Consider the following 22,451-nt stretch of genomic DNA (forward strand, 5'->3'; position numbering starts at 1 on the left):
ATAGTCTATTGCTACTATATATACAGTGCATATGATTATTTGCCCCCCCCCCCTTTTTTCCCTCCTTTTTCTTTTTGTTTGGTTATGAGACTCTTTCTAATTTTAGTCCAGCTTTAAGACCTCTTAAGCATCTGCTTATCTTCGTATGACTGCGTTAGTGTGTCATCCTTCCTCCGTTTATTTTGTCAGTGTTGGAACATCCTGACCTTGATCATTTTTTTTGTTTGTTTTTTAATTGCCAAGTAATGAAGTTGTATAGCAGCTGAGTCTGAATGCTATAAACGCTGCTCTGGAGATCAGCGTCTGACTTGTAAAACCGGAAGGGAGAATCGTACGCCGGCTCCTTCTGCGTAAATGTAGGTCACTTGTTGATGTGAGGTCCACTCAGGAATAATTACCATCATGAGAGGACAGATGGGAATCACATTAGTGTGTGAGGCGGCGATTGCATCGCAGAGCTGTATAGCTGACACCCTCATGTCCGCGCTGTGTGAGGGCGTGCCACAAGCGTAGGCCAGTACATGTGAGGCAGCAGCACGTCAAGCGAGGCCTTACAAATAAATACGTGTAAAGTTTCCCAAAAAGAATAACATTAAAATGTATACTTAAAAAAAAAAAAAAAAAAAAGATCTGTCTTCTAAGTTGTCAGTTGCAAATGTATTCAGTGTTCCCCTTTCTTGTCAGCTCTCAGACACAGAGGAGTCTGCAAGTTGACAGGAGGGGTAGATATCTTGTCTGGCAGCTCTAGGCACAACAGAATCGGTGGGTTCTGCCTTTAAGAAATTGCTTTATATTTTTTACAGAGTTGTGGGAGTTGCTACAAGTTTGAAGTTTGCTACAAGTGTGTTCACTTTAATACAGTTCAACTTTTATACATTGCAAGGACTGATGTACCCGTTGTTCTAAGAATTGTTATTTTTTACAAAAACACATTAGACCAGGGGTGTCAATTTCAAATAACAAAGTGGGGCGAAATTGAACACTGGGACCAAGTCGCAGCCCAACCTCAATGTCTAGTGGCCTCCTCCTTCCCTTATAAAGTTCCCTGTTGTCTAATGCTCCCCCCCCCCTCCCCCCCATACAGTTCCCTGGTGTATAATACCTCCTCCCTCTGTTCCTAATGGTCCTTCCTCCCCAGGGCCGGGCTGAGGCAGAGGCGAGAGAGGCTCAAGCCTCAGGGCCATTGTAGGAGGGGCCTTACAACTCACCCAGCTATCATTCCCCTATTGTGTTTGAAGCAGTGAGAAATAAGAAAAGGAGATACATGGCAGTGACTGCAAGCCAGATAACTAGAGATTAAGGTGTTTGGGGGGGGGGGGGGTTGGGCCCTGGGGTGCCTCTTAGTCTAATAGCAATCAGGGTGGGAAGGATGGAGGGGCGCACTTTGGTGACTCAGCCTTGGGTGTTGGAGGACCTTGTCTCAGCTCTGTTCCTCCCTCCCCTATACTTTTCCCTTTGTCTAGGGCCCCCCTCCTCTATACAGTTCCATTATGTCTAGTGGCCCTCTCCCACCTTTAAACAGTTCCCTGGTGTCTGACTTGCTTCCCCCCCTATACAGTTCAATGGTGTCTAATGGTCCTAACTCCTTTCCTCTCTCCTCTATACAGTTCCCTGGTTTCTAGTGGCCCCTCCCCACCCCTAAACAGTTCCCTGGTGTCTAGTGCCCCCCTCCCCATACAATTTCTTGGTGTCAAGTGCTCCCCCCCCCCCAAAATATGGCTTCCCACGTATGCATTAGACTGATGAGATAAAGTCTAGCTTTACATCTTGTCAAGGACTTTTATAGCTAATTTATACTTTTGTTGTGCAAAAGAGAAAAGTGATAAGATACTGCTTTTGCTGTGACTACTAAAGCACCTTTACAGTTTGGCATGTACGGGTGGTTCTGGCAGCAGCCATTTGCATTTTTAGGTCAGCTAGTGGGGATCAAAAGGAGCTGGTAAAGATTACTTGGCGCTCACTCACTATTCCTAGACAGGATTGTGTGTGTTTCCACAAACCTATTGCTTGTGTGTGAGAGGTATTTAGTTTTGCTCTGTTTGCTATTCATTAGCCTGTAATTCAAACAACTTCAAACACTTCTCTGCTACTGCACAGAAAAGTATTTTAAGAAGATTAGGGAGTATTGTTGAACGCAGCCAATTCCTAATGGTGCATGTAGGGTCTGGGTAAACTCCATCGACCACATTGCTTCACTAAAGGATGACAAACGACTGGTCTGAACACAGTAAAACTTGTGACTTGTGTCGGCTCACTGATAACAAATTACAGCTATAAAACACTTTCCTAAACAGATACCTGGGCATTTTTACTGTGAAGGGAGAAGATAAAAAGGTCAATAGTTCATGTTTTTTTCACTCTAGGACTCTTGAGACACTGCAATTGAGCAGAGACTATAAAACATTACATCTGCTTTGTAAATGTTTATAGATAAAATTAAACCTTGAGATATCTAAAAGAGTCATTTTTAGGAGTAGAAGGACAGATCCAATTGTTCATCTCATTAGTTTATTTTCATCTCTGGTTCACTATAAGGTGGACCTGAAGTCTTGCACAGGACACAATGAAAACAGAGAAAGGCACCCTGTGCGTTTTTATAGAGAAGAGCCTTTCTAATTCCCCCTCACCTAATCGCAAGTGTAATTTGATCTCTCAGCTGTGTCAGTGCAGAAATTCGGCAGTGTGCGGCAGATACAACTGATATGTAAACACAGGCTAAAACCCTTTGTCTGCTTCCATGAAAGCAGCAAGTAGATACACTGTAGATTTATTGCAGGAGTTCTATAAGCTGTAATCAAGAAATGTTGTTCTGTAAAGGTTATTATGCTGTTGCATATCTTTTAGAGCAGAGAGGAAGTTCTGAGTTCAGGTCTGCTTTGATTTGTAAATCCAGCCCCAAGCAAAAAGCTTGTAGCGAGAAGAGCCTTATACTTGCCTAAACTCAGGTGGATCATCTCTAGCTTGGCTCCTCCTCTGAGGACTGGAACCATCATCTGCCTGCACCATCTGGTTACTTATAAACGGATGCTTCTGCACTGTGCTACTGCATCTCACAGCTACTAGTCACAGGAGCTCTGAGAGAAGTTAGGGTCTTTCCAAGCTTCTGCCATTGTCACAGAAATGCTGTGTTGTATTAAGATGTTGTGGCCATCTAGGAAATGACCTCATTAGGTGCCAAAGTGAAGCTTACCGTATTTTTCGGACTATAAGACGCTCCTGACCATAAGACGCACCTAGGTTTAGAGTACAAAAATCAGGGGGAAAAATATATACTAAACCTGTTGCATCCATGGTGAAGGGGCATCTTATGGATTATATGTCCCCTTGGTACCTCTTGTGTCCTCCTCTTTTCCCCCTGTGTCCTCCTCTGCATGGGCACAGTACAAGGAGTCCCCGACATTGCAGCGGGTTGGAGGTTCGTATTGGCAGGCATTCACAAGTCAGGAACTTCCTGCATTTGGACTATAAGACGCATTGAGGTCTTCTAGTCCCAAAAATACAATACTCTACACTTCATTTCAAGAAAACCTGTAACAAAGAAAACCTCCCCTGGGGGGTACTCACTTCGGGTGGGGGAAGCCTCCGGGTCCTATTGAGGCTTCCCCTGTCCTCCTGTGTCCCACAGCGGAGGCGAAAATCCTCCCGGAACGGCGGCGATGTAAATCTTTACCTCCCCGGCTCCAGCGCAGGCGCAGTGTCGGCTCTCCGCACGGAGATAGGCGGAAATAGCCGATCTCCGTCGGGCCGCTCTACTGCGCAGGTGCAAGTCGCCTGCGCAGTAGAGCCGACTCGGTGGAGATCGGCTATTTTCATTTTTCTACGTGCGGAGAGCTGCAACAGCGCCCCCCGCTGGAGCCAGGGAAGGTAAATTAATCAGCGCTTGTCAGGCTTGTTGAGGGAGGATTCCGGGACACTTCGGGGGAGCCAGCGCTGGATTGCCTGCAGCTACAGGGGAGTGGGGGAAGCCTCATTGGGACCCTAAGGCTTCCCCCTCCCAAGGCGAGTACCCCTCAGGGGAACTTTTTTTTTTTGTTACAGGTTCTCTTCAAAAAAAATAAATAACGAACTGCAAAAAGCAAATCTAACTAATTGGATCTTTCGTGTGTCAATAATTACTCATTCATCAATAATTGTTGGTAATCTACATCCGCATGAGGCAAGATTCCCTGCCCTGTTGTCACTTAAAGAGAAACTGTAGTCAATCACACACATAATGCATAAAATAGCATTGTATTTTTACAATATTCATTCATAGATTATTTAGTTAGCATTTACCCATTGTAAAATATTTCCTCTCCCTGATTTACATTCTGACATTTATCACATGGTGACATCTTTACTCCTGGCAGGTGATCTCTGCAGAATGTTCATTTACAGATGCTTCTAAAGCTAGTATACAATTTCTCTGGTCTTGAAGAATGCTCGGGGGGGGGGGGGGGGGGGGGTGGGGAGGGGGGGGTCTGTATAAACAGCTTAGGCTAAGGATTGGTGGGAGGGTGGGGCTACATACCAAGATACAGGATCTTTATTGTAAAAGTGGGGATCCTGAATAATTTACTGCATTCTACTTTGTTGTTACGGTCCCGCTTTAAAGTAAATTTGAAATGAAAAAAAATTCTGATACTTGCCTATGGAGAGGTAAGGGTCTGGATTCTATTGAGCCTTCCCCGTCTCATCCCATTCCCCTTGTTCCAGCGCAGTCTCCCCCATTTCATGTATTACACCAACTGGTCAAATATGCCTTCGTGTCCCTGAGTGCTCCCTTAGATGGGTGGCTCCATATTGCGCATGCACAGTACAGAGCCGCCCGTCTTCAGGAGCACTCGGGCTCTCGAAGCCTACCAAGGACTCCTAGTGGCGGCGTAACTTCACTGCGGGACAGCGCTGGAAAGAGGGAAGGCTCAATAAGATCCAGACACTTTCCTCTCCATAGGTAAGTATCACACTTTTTTTCTTTACGATACAGATTTGTGTTCTTGCTATGTCACTTACTTAAAGGACAGCTGAAGTGAGAGGGATATGGAGGCTGCCATATTTATTCCCTAACAATGCACATGCCTGGCCGTCCTGCTGATCCTCTGCCTTTTAATACTTTTATAACCATAGACCCTGAGCAAGCAGATCAGATCTCCCTGACAAGAATTTGGCAAGATAAATTGCATGCTTCTAAGGGCTGGTGCACACCAAAATCACTATTGCAGGCGCTAGAGCTTATTGATTTGCGATTTTTAGAGCGATTTTTTTTTTTTTTTTAATGAAAGAGTGGTTTTGTTCATTCATTCAAGCTGAATCGCTCCAAAAAATGCTACATGCAACGAATGAAAAATTACAACGCTGCTGTGGGAACACCCTCATAGGGTAACATTAGCCAAGCGCTTTTCAAAGTGCTGGCGATCTGAAAAGCTCTCATAAGCGCTCTTGGTGTGCAGCAGCCCTTACATGTGTGTGATTCAGGCACTATTGATGCCTGAAAGATCAGCAAGACAGCCTGGCAACTGTTATTGAAATAAACATGGCAGACTAAATATCTCACTTCAGTTGTTCTTTAGTAAGAAAATAGGGCTGCTGGTCTGTCCTGTCCAGGGTGGATTGGGCAGACTGTTCTCTCCCCAGTATAGTGACAGGGACATACAGTCCCTGCAGCCCAGGTGCTGAGTAATCACCAGAGAGGCATCAGTTGCGGGCAGCCTGACCCAGTCACTATGAAGCAGGGTGAGTCTTGGCTGAGCGCTGGCCTTGTTGTCAGGCTGCAGTGGAAGCAGACAGAGTGTGCTCTTTGTGCTTTCACTTGTAATGAATGATGTCTGAGTGATTTGGAATGGGGCAGGAGCACAGCGGATGTGTGCTGCGCAGCTGAAATGCATTCTCAGAGGCCGGGGCGAGAGCAAGCAGGAATTCATTATGACCTAAAGCATTTCATAAATGATTAAGAGGGGGAAAACAAGGTGATGGCACTGAGCAGACACTGACAAAAGAGCAGCCCAGAGCTTAGTCTGGAGGCCAGACAGCGTTATTAAGACAGAAAAGAAGGCTTTTCACAGAGACATAACCCATATTTTCCATGACCAGACAGAAAACTATACTGCGTGGCAGTTGTCATGTCGCTGCATACTGCTGCATAGTTACTTCCACCTGGGCTTCAAGAGCTTGGGAAAGACTGAGGTAGAAACTTGCACTGTTCACCAAGTACCCCTCTCCCGCAGTCACATGTTCGCAATCACATGTTCAGCTTCCATTTGTGAACTTGTGACTGATTTACAGGGAGGTCAAATCTCAGAAGTTTTCACTGGTAAATCCAGTAGCATAACTAGAAATCACTGGGCCGCCCTGCAAAACTTTGGATCCCCCCCCTTTCCTATATGTGCCTCCATTATAGGTAGCCTGGAATAGTTGCCCGCAGTATAGGCAGCCTGGTATAGTTGCTCCCAGTATAGGTAGCCAGCTATAGGTGCCCCCAGTATAGGCAGCCAGCTATAGTTTCCCCCAGTATAGGCAGCCAGCTATAGTTGCCCCCAGTATAGGCAGCCTAGTATAGTTGCCCGAAGTATTGGGAGCCGGGTATGGTTGCCCCAGTATAGGCAGCCTAGTATAGTTGCCCGCAGTATAGGCAGCCAGCTATAGTTGCCCCCAGTAATGGCAGCCTAGTATAGTTGCCCTCAGTATTGGCAGCCGGGTATAGTTGCCCGCAGTATAGGCAGCCAGCTATAGTTGCCCCCAGTAAAGGCAGCCTAGTATAGTTGCCCGAAGTATTGGCAGCCGGGTATAATTGCCCGAGGTATTGGCAGCCGGGTATAGTTGCCCGCAGTATAGGCAGCCTAGTATAGTTGCCCGCAGTATTGGCAGCCGGGTATAATTGCCCGAAGTATGGGCAGCCGGGTATAGTTGCCCGCAGTATAGGTAGCCTGGAATAGTTGCCTGCAGTATAGGCAGCCTGGTATAGTTGCCTGCAGTATAGGTATCCAGCTATAGGTGCCCCCAGTATAGGTAGCCAGCTATAGGTGCCCCCAGTATAGGTAGCTTGGTAAATTTGCCTTCAGTATAGGCAGCCTGGTATAGGTACCCTAATATAGGTAGACAGATATACAGTGGTGTGAAAAACTATTTGCCCCCTTCCCGATTTCTTATTCTTTTGCATGTTTGTCACACTTAAATGCTTCTGCTCATCAAAAACCGTTAACTATTAGTCAAAGATAACATAATTTAACACAAAATGCAGTTTTAAATGATGGTTTTTATTATTTAGTGAGAAAAAAACTGAAAACCTACATGGCCCTGTGTGAAAAAGAAATTGCCCCCTGAACCTACTAACTGGTTGGGCCACCCTTAGCAACAATAACTGCAATCAAGCGTTTGCGATAACTTTCAACGAGTCTTTTACAGCGCTCTGGAGGAATTTTGGCCTACTTATCTTTGCAGAATTGTTGTAATTCAGCTTTATTTGAGGGTTTTCTAGCATGAAACGCCTTTTTAAGGTCATGCCACAACATCTCAATAGGATTCAGGTCAGGACTTTGACTAGGCCACTCCAAAGTCTTCATTTTGTTTTTCTTCAGCCATTCAGAGGCAGATTTGCTGGTGTGTTTTGGGTCATTGTCCTGCTGCAGCACCCAAGATCGCTTCAGCTTGAGTTGACGAACAGATGGCCGGACATTCTCCTCCAGGATTTTTTGGTAGACAGTAGAATTCATAGTTCCATCTATCACAGCAAGCCTTCCAGGTCCTGAAGCAGCAAAACAACCCCAGACCATCACACTATCACCACCATATTTTACTGTTGGTATGATGTTCTTTTGCTGAAATGCTGTGTTACTTCTACGCCAGATGTAACGGGACACGCACCTTCCAAAAAGTTCAACTTTTTTCTCATCGGTCCACAACGTATTTTCCCAAAAGTCTTGGCAATCATTGAGATGTTTTTTTAGCAATATTGAGACGAGCCTTAATGTTCTTTTTGCTTAAAAGTGGTTTGCGCCTTAAATATCTGCCATGCAGGCCGTTTTTGCCCAGTCTCTTTCTTATGGTGAAGTCTTGAACACTGACCTTAATTGAGGCAAGTGAGGCCTGCAGTTCTTTAAATGTTGTCCTGGGGTCTTTTGTGGCCTCTCGGATGAGGGGTAATTTTGGTCGGCCGGCCACTCCTGGGAAGGTTCATCACTGTTCCATGTTTTTGCCATTTGTGGATAATGGCTCTCACTGTGGTTCGCTGGAGTCACAAAGCTTTAGAAATGGCTTTATAACCTTTACCAGACTGATAGATCTCAATTACTTTTGTTCTCATTTGTTCCTGAATTTCTTTGGATCTTGGCATGATGTCTAGCTTTTGAGGTGCTTTTGGTCTACTTCTCTGTGTCAGATAGCTCCTATTTAAGTGATTTCTTGATTGAAACAGGCGTGGCAGTAAACAGGCCTGGGGGTGCCCCCAGTATAGGTAGCCAGCTATAAGTGCCTCCAGAATAGGTAGCCAGCTGTAGGTGCCCCCAGTATAGGTAGCCTGGAGGGAGAGCAGCGGGCACACAGCCGCAGGGAGGGGGTCCCTCCTCCCTCACCACGGATGCTTCAGCGCTCCCCCCACCAGAATTAGAGCAGCAGCCAGGCAGAGAGACTCGCTCATCTCTTCCGCGTTCGGCTTATAGAGAATCTGTCAGCCATACTGTCTCAGAAAAAAAACACATATATAGGTAGATAAATACTTGCTCTACTTACATAACATATGTATTGCACTGTCTACGTTTTGATTGTTGTGATTTTTCTACAGTAAAGAAAAAGAGAATTTTAACTGTGTCTATTTTGAAGCCAATCCTGATGTAATTTCCTCCCTTACTTTGCTCTGCCTGATTTTCCTGCCCTTCACTATAGAAAGCAGGGCTGTGGAGTCGGTACAAAAATCTTCCGACTCCAACTCCTCAGTTTATGAAAACTCCGACTCCGGGTACCCAAAATTGCTCAGACTCCTTAGTCTAATATTTACCAGGGCTGTGGATTTTGCACAAAAATCATCCGACTCCTCAGTTTATAAAATCTCAAACTCCGGGTACCTAAAATTGCTCAGACTCCACAGCCCTGATATAAAGTGCATTGGAACAGAGGTGTGGGAGGGGTAAACTGGGGGCGGGAGGCTTCAGCCGATCGAGCTGCATTAGTTAAGTCTGAGGGGAAAGTAGAGAAGCAAAAACGGACAACCCAGCATGCCCTGCAACTTCCTTTTTGTGTACCAAATTTTGTGTGTACCAAATAAGAGTCAGGTAAACTGGGGAATGATCCTTTATCAATACGAAAAGTAATAGTGATTTTAACTTTTGGATTGCCTGGTTAGCATCCTTATTACTTGTTTACCAGATACAAATACAGAATTGATTTTTTTATTTTATGCCCGACAGTTACACTTGTAATCTGTTGTGCAGCCCCGCTGGCCCCCACAGTGATCATGATGTGGGTGCTGCACTAGCATTCTGCTCATCAGGCTTTATAAATAACAGTTAGGAATATTTAAATAAACAATGCAAACTTTTTATTTTATAGACTGGTCCCACTGCTGCAATGCTGAAAGTGATATTAAAAGACAAAATGCTAAACCGTTTCTAAATGTGTGAAAGTCCCAAGACACATTAGAGAAGGCTGAACTGTCCCCATTTTGCCTGGACGTTTGGGCTGTTATAGCCTGCAGTGCATCAGCATTGCCACCCTATCTTGCCCAGCCAGTGCAGCTTCCATGTCTTGTGGTTACCAAATTAATGTCACAAGCGTTCATAGCACAGAATCACTGGGCATCAGCCACATTCTCACTAGCCTTTTCCAAGAAAGATGTCTCCAGTCTGGCTGCCTGTGCCAGTGACTGATCTCCTGCCATGCTAAGCTCCCAGGCTGCAGACTACACAGAAGATGTTGTTATAAGGATTTAACAGGAAAGTCAGAGCTCAGGGTACAAACGTTGGGAGCCTAACCAAACCGATTGTCCTAAAACAGCGAGAGGGGGAGAGGATGTCAGATACTCACAGACAGTGGCGCAGCTTAACCTCACATGTCGCCTCGCCAACAGTGTCCAGTAACCCATAGCAACCAATGAATGTCTTTCATGTGATTTGTAGAGCAAGACCTGGTCACTGTGAATGACTTCTCAGCACACCTGAAATGACAGAGCTATGAAGGCTGCCATATTTATTTTCATTTATACAATATCAGTTGCCTGGCAGTCCTCCTGATGTCTTTGGCTGCAGTAGTGTCTAAATCACACACCTGAAACAAGCATGCAGCTAATCTGGATGCTTGTTTGGGGTCTGTGGCTAAATATATTGGAGGCAGAGGATCAGCTGGTCTGCTAGGCAACATGTATTGTTTAAAATTAAATACATCTGTCAGCCTCCATATTCTTCTTAGGTCAGGTGTCCTTTAAAGGGAACCTGAACTGAGAAAAATTATTTGAAATAAACACATGATGTACCTACAAATGAATATTACATATGGTACTTACCCCACCACCAGTTTCTCTTAGATGCTCACCATTTTTACGATGATTCCTTCCAGTTCCAACAAGATTTTGTCAGAACTGAAATATATCAGTGGCTGTCCACTGGCGAACGGAGGGGGCTATTCCGGGTGTCTGGAACCTCCCCCCTGCACTGAGCTGTGTATTCAGCCAGGGAAGCCCGCATAATATAAACAGCCTCATTCTCCCTCCCTTTTAACTTCTGGTGCCTCCCTCCAGCTAATAGAATGAGAGAGGCAGCCCAGCTTCCCTCACAAGAAGATGCAGCCTGCAGTGAGAGAATGTTGATTATGGAGTCCTGGACTCTCCACAGCACAGAAGTGTCAGACATGATGAAATTAGAGTGCAGGCAAGCTGGTAAATATACACAGCATGATGCAGAGCTTGCCTGGACTCAGGGTCTGTGGGCAAACATCTGTCTGGTCTCTCCCCATTGTTATAATGACTGCATGTGTGGGTAAGGTGTTTAACAAGCTGAAAAGTTTTTGACAGTCCCTTGACTCCAGGAGGGCTTCTTTCTGACTTGTGTGAGAGACTGACAGGGACAGGAGTCCGATTACAGGCAAGTAGCCTGTGTGATGTGGGACTTCAATACAGATAAGTTCTCTGCTCCATCTCAGGCTATTCTCAATTTCTCCACTCCTCTCTCTGGGCTAGTGCAACGCCAAAATGACAATAGCAGTCGCTAGCAATTTGTGAGTGTGATTTTGTGAAGTGATTTTCAGAGCGATTTTTGAATGAATTGCTCAAAAACATGCTACATGCAGTATACCTGCGATTTTGAAAAAATCACAACGCTGCTGTGGGAACACCCACATAGGGTAACATTAGCCAAGCGCTTTTCAAATCACTGTTGATTTGAAAAACGCTCAGAAGCCCTCTTGGTGTGCACCAGCCTCCTTCATTCACCTTTGTTTCCCTCTTCCCCTAGAGCTGGCTGTGTGTTCTTGTCATACAGGAAAGCTAAATAAAAGTGCAATCCTGGTGAGGCAAAATATTATTATTTAGTATTTATATAGCGCCGCCATCTTCCGCAGATGCATATATCCCTGCATCATATGGGTATCGCTTGCGCTATGTGACACTATGTAGCATATTCCACTGAATTGTCCAAACTAAGTCTATCTCCTGTTCCTCTCTTGGGGAGTTGTTCCAGCGCTGTACCCCGTTCACATTTGCTGCTACCAGAAGCCCTCAGAAACACTCGTGTCCTTGAGTACTTCCAAAGATAGGCAGCTCCGTAATACGCCAGCGCACTTTTGTGCATGGGCAGTATGGAGCCACCTGTATTCGGAAACACTCGGGGACATACGTGCTTCTGGACCTTTCAGGAACCCCCCCCCCTTAAAAATCCTGCGTTTGCCCCTGCTGTCCGTTATATATAGTTGCTGTTAAATATAACTAAAAGGACAACTGATGTGCAACGCAATGCCCATGTTTCCCTATGACTCAAGAGGGCAATATTACAGTTTAAAGGGGCACTACACCAAAAAACTGTAAAATTTTAAAATATGTGCAAACATATACAAATAAGAAGTACATTTTTTCCGGAGTAAAATGAGCCATAAATTACTGTTCTCCTTTGTTGCTGTCACTTACAGTAGGTAGTAGAAATCTGACAGAAGTGACAGGTTTTGTACGAGTCCATCTCTTCAGGGGGATTCTCAAGGATATATTTTCAAAAGCACTTAGTGAATGGCAGTTGCTCTGTACAACTGTCAAAAAACTGTGTAGGGAGCAGGGAAGCTGGCCAGCATGATTGTTTAAATCCTTTTTAGGGAATATCTTTATAAAGAATAAAAGCCTTGCTGAGAATCCCCCATGAAGAGATGGACTAGTCCAAAACCTGTCACTTCTGTCAGATTTATACTGCCTACTGTAAGTGACAGCAACATAGGAGAAAAGTAATTTATGGCTCATTTTACTCTGGAAAAAATGTACTACTTATTTGTATACAGTATGTTTGCACATATTTTAAACTTTACAGTTTTTCGCTGTAGTGCCCCTTTAACAGTGTGCTGAGCAGGAAGCTGTTCTAGGGTAATAGTTATTTTCAAAATGAAGGATGAACAATTCCATTAAACAAACAGGACACATGAGCTGGGAAAGAGACTGATGAGTAGACGACACGTGAGGTAAGTGTGACGTGTATGTTTAAACTTTTCAGTTCAGGGTTATTACCTGAAGACTTGTGCAGCACTAACACGCTAATTTTTAAACAAAAAAATGGCATTTATTTTTGGTGATTGAATTGCTTTGCATGAATTGCACCTTGTATGGCCACAATTACTTTGTGTTGTTGAGCATTGCAGAGCAGGGGCTATTTTTGGCTTGATGTGAGGACTCTTCTAGTCTCATCATTTTAAATATGTCAACCGTCAGCCTGTGACGTTTCCCAGAGCAGGAAATGCTGTAATCCCTGTGTGGTTTATAATCCAGTCTATTAGTGACGCTGCACATGCGTACGTCACTGCGATGTCACTAGAATGTTCTGCATTCCTCTTAACTCCTGCCTACAATCTGCAATCACTGCTCATTTAAGGGAGCAGACTTTATTAAATAAAGTGCATATTTGCATCTCTAATAGGACAACCCTATCCCCCCCCCTCCCCCCCCCCCCCCAAAAAAAAAAGATGAAGCAATGTGTAAAAGGTAACTAAAAACAACATGGTTGTAAACCTAAAGAGACTTCCCTTGTCCTTCCCCAAAGGCCTGTTCCAGCACTGGTGCTCCCAGAAAAGGAGCTTGTCTACAGCTCAGGCAGGCGCACTAGCATGAAGAATGGAGAGCGGGAGCTCTGGTTTCTTTGCCACTGGGATTCTCTTCTCCATGATGACATCATGAACCTGCTGGATGTTAGAGACCTTGCGCTCCTCCACCCTCCACTTGAGAATGCCCCACATATGCTCAATATTGTTTAGGTCTAAAGACATGTTTGGCCAGCACGTTTATCCTTAGTTTCTTTACCAAGGCAGTGGTCGTCTTGGAAGTGTGTTTGGAGTCGTTGTCATGTTGGAGTACTGCCCTATGGCCCAGTGTCTGAAGGTAGGGGATCATGCTCTGCTTCAGTATGTCACAGTACATGTTGGCATTCATGGTTCCCTCAATGAACTGGAGCTCCCCAGTGCTGCCAGCACTCATGCAGCTCCAAACCGTGACACTCCCACCACCATGCTTTACTGTAGGCTACACACACTTGTTTTTGTGCTCCTCACCCAGTTGCAACCACACATGCTTGACACTATCTAACCAAATCAGTTTATCTTGGTCTCATCAAACCACAGGACATGGTTCCAGTAATCCATGTCCTAAAGGTGGCCATACACCACTTGACTTGGTGGCAGATCGACCATCCAATTCGATAATTATTACCAAATTGAACAACTTTACAACCAATTTCAGGGCGAAATTGGTCACATGTATCAATCAGACATGCCCATGTTAGGCCATCATGGTCGAATAGGTAGTGGTTACAGCGAGTGATATCGGGACAAGCGGCAAAACCTCCAGTGCTGTTCCCCATCATGTATAAATGTGCCCCCCGGGTGTGCATTTATACATTTCCTGTCCTGTATCTCCCCCCTTGCGCTGCCCACCCGTCTTTTGCTTCTTCCTCTTCCATTAGCACCTCACACACCACTGGCATATAGCATGTGGCGCGGGTGTTACGTCACACGCTGCACTTCCTAAACGCAGACGGCATGTGAGGCGCAAATGGAAGAGCGGGAAGCAGGAGCCGGGTGGGCAGCGCAAGGGGGGCGACACAGGACAGGTAATGCATAAATGCACACCCGGTGAGGGGGGAAGGCACATTTATACACTGGTGGACTGCTGCGGGCTCAGACGAGAGATTTCATGCTGGAATCAATCAGGAATTGTATGGGCAGCTGACACATCTCTCTAATCAGATTCCAGATCAGAGATTTGCCTCTTGGTCACATCTGCCCATCATGGCTAAATGTATAGCCACCTTTACTATTCCGCCTTCGGGTGGACATGGATGGCAGGGCCCTTTCACACTGGTGCGGTACGTTGCGGCATTTTACCGCAGCCTACCGCTAGGGCAATGAAAGTCTATGGGGGAGTTCACATTGCCTGCGGTGCGGTTCGCTGCACAGGAAGTATCCCATCTAACATTCGCGCATATCTACCTTACCCTGCGGCCGACCAGAAGTCATGTAAGTTTATGACGACGCGCGTGTTTTTAAATTGTCTGCCGCAGTTTTACACATCGCGCATGCACGAAAGCATATTTTAGCAATTCGCGCACGTCATCGATTCGCCAACAGGAAGTTAGCATCACTTCTTGCTTGGCCTGCTGCCAGATGGGGATTACCGCGTACTAACACGGGAATCCCCGAAGGCCTGGTTTTTTTTTGTTTTTGTTTTTAAACCCTGAGGCCGGTTTCACACTGAATATTGCAAGTAGAGGTGCGGTGGTTGCACAGCTACTCAATATTCAGTGTGAAACGGGCCTCTGGGTTTAATCACAATCCGTGCAGCGTTCTATGAAACCATCCTTTAGTTTGTGGAGCACTACTTTCTTTTCCTTGACATTTGATTTTTGCTTTGTTAGTGTTTTAGTATTTTGTTTTCCTGTGTGAGGCATTGCTATGTGATTTCCAGCTTTGGTATCTCCCTCCGTTTCATGTAATTGTCACTCATTATGTAAATGGATGTAACATTACGCAAGACTCCATTCTTGCGTGGTACATTTCTCTAATCCCCAGACAAAGCCTGTAAATGTCACTTTTAAACTTTCATTACTGTGCTTGAACTCACAAGTACTGTTGATTGCTGAACACGAACTGTAGAGCGGCTATTGGGTAATGTGATGCTTCCCAAACTAGTCCTCACATGACATTAGCAGAAGGGTTCTATACACTCTTATGGAGAAAGCATTGACTTCAGAGCAGGTCTGTACAATGCAAGGATTCCAGTGGTGTGTATGCTACCAGAGTTCTTAAAGAGACTCTGTAATGAAAACATTTCCCCTTAGGGGTACTCACCTCAGTAGGGGGAAGCGTCAGGATCCTATAAAGACTTCCCCCGTCCTCCTGTGTCCCACGGTGGTCTCGCTGCAGCCCACTGAATGCACATCCGACAATTTGTCAGGCTGTGCAATCTTTACCTTTACCTGTTCCAGCGGGGCACTGTTGCGGCTCTCCCCTCGGAAATAGCTGATCTCAGTCAGGTCCGCTCTACTGCGCAGGGTGCCGGTGCAGTGTCTGATCGTGCTACACTGCATCAGCTGGGAGCGAAAGCTATTCTGGGCCTCCTGCCTACATCCCCTGGGGCATAACCTCTCTCCAGCTTTATATACCGAGCCTCCGCTGGGCATACTCCTCCATCATCCGTCGTGCACTCTCCATGGACGCTCAACTTGAAACTCCTGTTGGCTGGAGAGGTGAGGCTTCCGCTGCGCTCTGCAGGGAGCATGAGACGCACTGACTTTTCCCCCCACTGTTGGGGAGAAAAATTGCATCTCATGGTCCAAACAATATGTTACTTAAAGGATACCAGAGCCCAACGTAATTTGTAAAAAAAAACAATGTGCTGTTGGGAGGGTGTCAATGTTCACTTACCTCTCCCTCTGTTATAATCTTCGTGCCTCCGTTCTCCTCCTTTCTACACCCGTTGTAGATCCCGACCAGCCCGTCGAGTATGGAAATACTGCGCCGCACACGTACAGTATTTCCTTTCTTCTCCCCTGTGAATGCACTGGCTGGCTGGGAGCCAAAGGAGGCTGGAGGTTTAGTTTTTTTTTTTTTTTTCCAATCGCTGTGTCACAGGCATAGCACATCTCCAGCGAGCGCATCTCCACAACAGGAACTGCTGGGCTGTGGAGTCTAAAAGATGGGAGCGAGTGGCGCTTCTAGGGAAGTCAGAGGAGCGCGGTCACAGGAGAAGAAAAGAAATACTGTGCAAGAAAAGAAATAGCTCATTGGGCATTAAAAAATGTGCTGAAAAGCTACCCCCCTTATATGCGAGTCAGTGGACCAGAACAGATGGTGGAGCAGGATTTGTTATTGGCAGAGGAGTGTAAGGATTGTGCACTAGTGATCCTGCCCTTGCCAGCTAGTTCCTTGCTATGTCCGTGGCCCCATTCCTCCAGCAATTGCTGCGTCTCATATCTATGACACCATCTAGTGGCATCTTGAGACACAGCTGTATCATTCTTCATGCACATCTGGCTATGGGGAGGGGGTGACTTGTACTAGGGCAGATATGGCTACTGGGAGGGGGCTATACTGGGGGAGGGGGCTTATACACAAGTCAATCACTTTTTCCTGGTTTCTGAGGGAAATGTGGGTACCTCGGCTTGTATGCGAGTATATACGGTATTTTGATTGGTTGCTTCGGCCAACTACGCCACGGTTGCTTTGGTTTTCTTTGCATTCTTTCCATAAATCGGTCCCTGTACAGATTTCTTTTTTTTTTTTTTGTTTTTTTTTTTAAATAATTACTGTGGAAATGCCAGTGGTGGCATTATTTAAAGCAAGGCTTTTCAACCTGTTAACTCACTGTACCACTTTTATCACCTGAAAATTTTCAAGTACCACCAGTGTGCCTGCGCAATAGATATGACCCGATCAGACTTGTGTGTTTCCATCGGAGCCCGAGCAGAGAGGCACTACTGCGTGTGCACTCACACAAACAAGGAGATCTTTGAGGGGTTCCAACGCTGGATTCCCTCTACAGAGGAGGAAGGGGGAAGCCCCTTTGGGATCCAGTGAGTGGGCAGTGACTCACAACAAAGTTCGGTTCCCCTTGCTTGCTCCTCACTGTGCTGTCCTTTGTAATAGTTCAGACCTCAGATCAGTGGTAAACCGGTCGCAGTGAGGAGACAGCCAGGCGAACGGTGCACAGTGACGACGGGGCTGCGAGGGGTAGCCGAACTTTGTGAAGGCAGGACGGGACCAGGACAAGCGTCAGGTGGGCAATTAAGTAGCAGATAAACTTGGAATGTACCACCTGGCCAACAGCAAAGTACCACTGGTGGTACGCATACCACAGGTTGAAAAGCCCTAATTTAAAGGACAACTATCACGAACAAGTGTTACATTTAAAATGGGTACATAGAAATGTACATTTCTCCCAGAGTAAAATGAACTATACCATTGTTTTTTTTCTTAGATCGCTGTCACTTAAAACAGGTAGTGAAAATCTGACATATATTTTAGGTTTTAGACAAGTCCATCTCCTTATGGGGGATTCTCTGGGTTTTCTCTATTTACAAAAGCATTAACTGAACTGTAAGTTTCTCAGTCCCAACTGCCAAAATAGTTTGCAATTGGGTATGGAAGCTGACTGAAATCTTTGTATAGATCCTTCAGTGTTCTCCCCAGAATTTTTTTCCAGCCGGGTGGCATGAAATAGTAGCCGGGTGGCATGAAAAGGTAGCCGGGTGGGGCAAGATCCGAGAATACAGGGCTGGCGCTTTTCTGCACAACTCTGATTACAGCAGATGAGGAAGTGAGCCGATGACTGCCGGGTGCTCACCAAAACTAGCCGGGTGGAGCACCCGGCTAAAAGAGCGTGGGGAGAACACTGTCCTTTATTAGGGAGAGATGGACTAGTCTAAGATCTGTCAGCTTTTTACTGCCTACTGTAAGTGACAACAACACAGGAAAGGGGTAATTTATAGTGTATTTTACCCTGGGAGAAATGTACATTTTATGTGTATGTATTTGAAATATTAAAATTTTTCATGATCGTGGTCCTTTAAGCTAATAAAATGATTCCAAGTGCACATAACAGGTTGTTATTAGTGGTGTGTTTGAGGGTTCAGAGCTGGGAGACTGTTGTGAGTCTGGTCTGCATTGCTCCATAGATTGCCGCCTGTCTTCTCAGCACACGGTGGCTGGGTGACTTTCTGTGAAGAATAACAACAGATATGGTAAAGGTCTTCAGAGATGAACTATCAGCCCAGAACCTGTTCCCTCCACTAGTTCCATGAATTTAGGTCACTTATCTGCCATGCTCTGAGACAACAACACTAACCGGCCTGAGCTGGTGCTTCAGAGCTCAGATACAGTTATCAAATACAGAGCAATTTATACAGAAGTTTATAAAGTCACTTCCAGATTTGGGAATTTAAGCGTGATGGGCTAAAGATGGCTAGGAAATTATTTGTCTACTGGAAAAAAAAAAATCGTAATAAAAGTGGCCATACACTTATTGATTTTTCCCATTGATATTGTTGATTCCATCACTGTGATCGAATCTGCTAAAATTAGGCGAATACTTTAACCGTCGAATCAATTTTTATCAGAAATCAGTTAATCACTCTAGATGGAAGGTTTCGATCAGTGGCGGGTCAGGAGCGATGGCATAAGGACGGCCCATAGCATGATACACACAATGCACCTTCCCGTCAGATCGATCATTTCATCATACATGTCCAATCTGCTCATGATCACAAAATCGATCCCATTAACAATCAGGAGCAGATTGGACAGGTCGGAAATAATCATGTCGATCTCATGGGAAGTTTCATCATTTGCACCAGCCTTTGGATAGATTTTTCTAACAGATTATCATATTTGTTCTGACGGATCTATCTGATGGTTGAATCTGGTGGCCATCTGTAAGTGTATGGTCATCTTAAAGAAAAACCATAACCAAGAATTGAATTTAATCCCAATCAGTAGTCGATACCCCCTTTTACATGAGAAATCTATTCCTTTTCACAAATGGATCATCAGGGGGCTCTGTATGGCTGATATTGTGGTGAAACCACTCCCACAGTGTGATGTCAGCACCTTGTTGTATTGTGGGAAATAACAGTTGTTTCCAATTGCCAAAAAAAGCAAGCAGCATCTCCTTCCACTGACATCATTTGGCAGCAGTAAAAATGTCACCATGTGATAAATGTCAGGGAGAGGAAAGATTTTACAATGTGCAAACACTGATTAAATCATTTATACATAATTACTGTAAAAATTAAGCACTTTATTACCAATGATTAAATGCAAGTGGAGGAGCACTCTTCCATAAGGAGGAATTTTTTGTGTGCCCAAGCCTCAGATCCCAGTATCCTCAGGGTCCATACACAAGGTTGCAAAAAAAGGCTGGCATCACATCAAAAATAGCAAAAGTAAAAATAGCTCTTTATTGGTCCATCATAAAAATGACAGCATTGTCAATAAAAATAGGCTCTGGTGGCGACAGCCCGCTGTTTCAAGCTGCTATAGCTCTTTTTCAAGCCACTCAGCCCATGAACTCAGCTTAATGATGGATCAATAAAGAGCTATTTTTACTTTTGCTATTTTTGATGTGGTGTCAGCCTTTTTTTGCAGCACATTATTATATTATTTTCACTAGAGTTCCTCTTTAACACAACACTTATTGTCTCTGCCAAGCCAACTTTTATTTTCTACTGCAATAGAGAGGGCATATGGAAGTCTGTGCCACACCTCCTTCCACCAACAAGCCCCGCCCCTTCCCAACTTCACACTGAGATTGGTGGGTGGAAGAAGGTATGATGGCAAGCTGTGTCACTTACTTCTCCTCTCACACTGATAACAGTAGGAGAGCGGGTGAGAAGTTGTGCCGCAGGCCCCCAACAGCTGAATGTTAGTCTGTCCTGTTCATTTCTTCACCTCTCCAGTTGGCAACAAAAGGAAGTTTGTGCTATGCCCATCCCAGGAGGTAATGTGGGAGATGGGCAATGTAGTGATACATTTCCAATCTTATCCAGAGGTACACGCCTAGCCGCTCACTCCGCTTCTCCAATAAACTTTGCCTGACCGCCCTCCGCATCACCCAGTCCCATGCACGCCTCCAGGACTTCTCAAGAGCTGCTCCAACACTATGGAACTCCCTACCTCCCCCCATTAGTGTTTCCCCCTCCTTCAACATCTTCAAGAAGGCCCTCAAAACTCACCTTTTCACTCTGGCCTACCACCCCTCACTAGTGCTCTAAACCCGCAGCTGAACTCTGTTCTCTACCTTTCATGTCCCTACCTCTCCCTCTAGATTGTAAGCCTTTGGGCAGGGTCCTCCTCCTTGTGTCTCCTACCTGTTCACGCACCTTCATCACTGTACACCCATCCTATGGATCTGAGTGAACCTAATCTCCATGCTCCCCTCCAGTGACTGACTAAGCATTGCCTTGTACTCATACTGTGCTGTGTGATCTGATTTGCATGTATTCCTGTATTGTCTTATTGCTGTATGTCACCCCTAAATACTGTCTGTAACCTAAACTAATGTCCAGCGCTGCGTAATATGTTGGCGCTTTATAAATACAATAAATAAATAAAGTGTCCACTCTCTTAAAGACCCCAGAAGCTAATCAGTGCTAAGTGACTACATAGCATCTTTTATATTTGGTGTCCTATTTATTTGTTAACTAGGAGGTGGAATTTGGGATGTGGACGTTCCACTCTTTCTATAACAGTAAGAAACATACTATCCATACACAGTGACGATATGAATGTATTGCCTCTAATCTTATTTAATGCTCCTGGAGTTTCTGTAGTGACATAATTGTTTTACTTGGATAGCAGCTTTAAAAAAAATTCCATCATTCATCTCCACCCCTTTCCTGAGTGACAAGGCAGGCTAGTCACTGGACATTAGTTTTATCTAGACCAGGCATGGGCAAACTTGGTCCTCCAGCTGTTAAGGAACTACAAGTCCCACAATGCATTTGCCTTTATGAGACATGACTGTGGCTATCAGACTCCTGCAATGCATTGTAGGACTTGTAGTCCCTTAACAGCTGGAGGGCCAAGTTTGCCCATGCCTGATCTAGACCATGGTAAGGAAAGACTGGCTACTTTATGGCAGCTTATGGAAGCCAATGCACACAGATGAGACGGGTATGTCTGTCTGATGCTGAGTACACACTATGAGATTTTCTGGCCGATTTACTGTCAGATCGATTTCCAACATTTTCGATTTGCTTTCCGATAGATTTCCGAGCATTTTCCGAACATGTTGGAAATAATCGATCTAATAGTAAATCGACCATAAAATCTCATAGTGTGTACCCAGCATTAGGGCTGTAATGATATTGCGCTTCCTCTGTCCACAGCTAGTTACATGAGATGACACTTCCTGTCCAGACCTGTCCACAACCTAGCCTAGGTACAGGAAAGAACACTTCCTGTCCACAGCCTAGGCTAGATACAGGAGATGACACTTCCTGTCCACACCCTAGGCTAGATACAGGAGATGACACTTCCTGTCCACACCCTAGGCTAGATACAGGAGATGACACTTCCTGTCCACACCCTAGGCTAGATACAGGAGATGACACTTCCTGTCCACACCCTAGGCTAGATACAGGAGATGACACTTCCTGTCCACACCCATTTTCAACCACCACTGGCTTTCTTTTCAATCAATAAACCTCAATTTTTCAGTCTACAAGGTGGCCACTGGCCAGCTATAGTGCTAAATTTCCATTTGTAGAGTGGGGGGAAGGGGAGGATTGACATGTGATTGACAGTAGCCCATGTATTGCCTCAAGCTGTCCAGCACTAGCAGGAGTAGCTGCAAAGCTGCAGTGAGGTTGTCATAAAGTGCGTCAAGGTAGTACATAAATCTCAATGTCGTCATCACAGTGTTGAGCTTCAGGGGACAAAAAGTCCAGAGCCGGTGCTCCAACACTTTATCCTACACGTCGAACTAACCTACATCCCATAGACTTTTACTATCCCTTCCCCTCCCCCAACCCTAACCCTCCTGGTATACGTTTGATAGTGGATATGGGCAAATTCAACGTGTAGGTTATCACGTCGGAACACCGGCCCTGTCAGTGTGGATGTTAACATTCAGACATGGCCTTTCAGGTATAAGCCATCACTGAGCACATTGTGCTGTCTCTCACATCTCTCCATTTCTCTTTATAGGAAAACACTTGAAGACCGTCTGAAGGTGGAAGAGAAGCTCGGAACACTTAATGTTGCGGACACAGCAGTGGGGAGCAAACAGATAACGTTCACACTGAAGAAGG

The 22,451-nt window shown here is 45.2% G+C and overlaps 1 protein-coding gene across 1 annotated transcript in view; it reads left to right on the top strand.

The window, feature by feature from the left end:
* The window catches only part of NOL10 (nucleolar protein 10), a 115,141-nt gene that overhangs the window by 84,137 nt on the left and 8,553 nt on the right, over positions 1 to 22,451 (top strand). Inside the window, exon 20 of the mRNA XM_068280302.1 lies at positions 22,348 to 22,450. Within this exon, the coding sequence (XP_068136403.1) occupies positions 22,348 to 22,450 (103 nt within the window). The remainder of the gene's footprint in view (positions 1 to 22,347; position 22,451) is intronic.

Source organism: Hyperolius riggenbachi, chromosome 4, assembly GCF_040937935.1.
Source record: "Hyperolius riggenbachi isolate aHypRig1 chromosome 4, aHypRig1.pri, whole genome shotgun sequence".
NCBI lineage: Eukaryota > Metazoa > Chordata > Amphibia > Anura > Hyperoliidae > Hyperolius > Hyperolius riggenbachi.